This window comes from Ailuropoda melanoleuca, chromosome 16, assembly GCF_002007445.2.
Source record: "Ailuropoda melanoleuca isolate Jingjing chromosome 16, ASM200744v2, whole genome shotgun sequence".
In the NCBI taxonomy this organism is placed as follows: domain Eukaryota; kingdom Metazoa; phylum Chordata; class Mammalia; order Carnivora; family Ursidae; genus Ailuropoda; species Ailuropoda melanoleuca.
This window is the reverse complement of record NC_048233.1, coordinates 77,654,408-77,655,810: the sequence shown is the minus strand read 5'-3', so window position 1 is coordinate 77,655,810 and position 1,403 is coordinate 77,654,408. Positions and strand designations below refer to the sequence as shown.

Genomic DNA, 1,403 nt, shown 5'->3' with positions numbered 1-1,403 from the left:
TCAGGAATGACTGGATTTGGGCTGCACGTACATGAAGAATAGTGTTGCGTATAACACAATGACCACTGTCAGGTGGGATCCACAGGTGGAGAAGGTCTTGTGCCTGCCTTTGGCAGAGTTCATCCTGAGGATGGCCATAAGGATGAAGATATAGGACACAAGCACTATCACAAGGGAGGAAACCAAATTGAATGCTGAAAAGATCAGTATGATCAACTCAATGTCACGTGAACTTGAGCACAGCAAAGTTAACAAGGGAAGACTGTCACAGTAAAAATGTCTAATGACATTATGGCCACAGAAGGATGACATAAAAATCTTTTTGGTGATTATCAGAGAAAGAAATGCACTGTAGACATAAGGGACTGCTACCAGCACCCAGCACACCCTCTGTGACAAAACAATCGTGTAGAGCAGAGGGTTACAGATGGCCACATAGCGGTCATAGGCCATTGCTGACAGAATGAAAAATTCATTAATCATGAACAAGATGAAGAAAGCCAGCTGCGTAGCACACCAGTTATAGGGGATTGTATTTTGATTAGCTACAAAATTTACCAGCATTTTGGGTCCCACAGCTGTTGAATAACCAAGATCAGTGAAAGCCAGGTGTCTGAGGAAGAAGTACATGGGTGTTTGGAGTCTGGGGTCCACCTTGGTGAGGGTGATCACGCCCAGGTTGCCCACCACTGAGACTGTGTAGATGATGAGGAAAAGCCCGAAGAAGGGAGCCTGCAGCTCAGGTTTGTCTGTGATCCCCATGAGAATGAACTCATTGAGCACTGTTAGATTTTGTTTGTTCATCCAGGCCCTTAAGGAAAATTGCTGTGGAAACAACCATCACAAGATTCATTGGGTTTCAGGAGACAACATCTGTTGACATTTTAAGAGACAAAGACGTTACGGGTAAGATAAATCCAATTTTTCAGATGGGTTAATTTAAAATAAGACTGAACTCCATCATTGAACTTGGAACCAATTTAAAAAGTGTTACAACTTTAGGTATATGGTAGCCATTTTATTTTTTGTGCCACATGCTGGCTGGGAGTTTTGATATTTTTTAAAATGCTTTTCACTTAAATTAACTTATAATTGGTTAAATATATCATACTTTAGAAAGAATTATAATAAAAGTAATAACCCTCTGCTTCTTGCCTTTGTCACTTTTGTCCCAACCTCCAAGTAAACCATGAATAGACTATTTACATTTCTCATTAGAACTCTGCATATCTAGTGATATTCCCATTCCATTACCTATTTGATTTATTAAATTGTGTTCTCATTCCACTATGCTTTTATGAGTTTTAAATATTGTTTAATGATTTTTTATGGTGTTAGACAACAATTTAACTACCCTGCAAAATCCCTAAAATGCCCACTTTAATGCACATAAATAAATTTTA

General features: G+C 38.8%; 1 protein-coding gene across 1 annotated transcript; it reads right to left on the bottom strand.

Annotated features, from left to right (window-relative positions):
* LOC100467768 (olfactory receptor 8K3-like) lies at positions 1-804 on the bottom strand. Its single transcript, XM_011234350.2, has one exon. It carries the CDS (start codon positions 802-804, stop codon positions 1-3), a length of 804 nt encoding a protein of 267 aa, XP_011232652.2.
* Between the last annotated feature and the right edge of the window lie 599 nt (positions 805-1,403).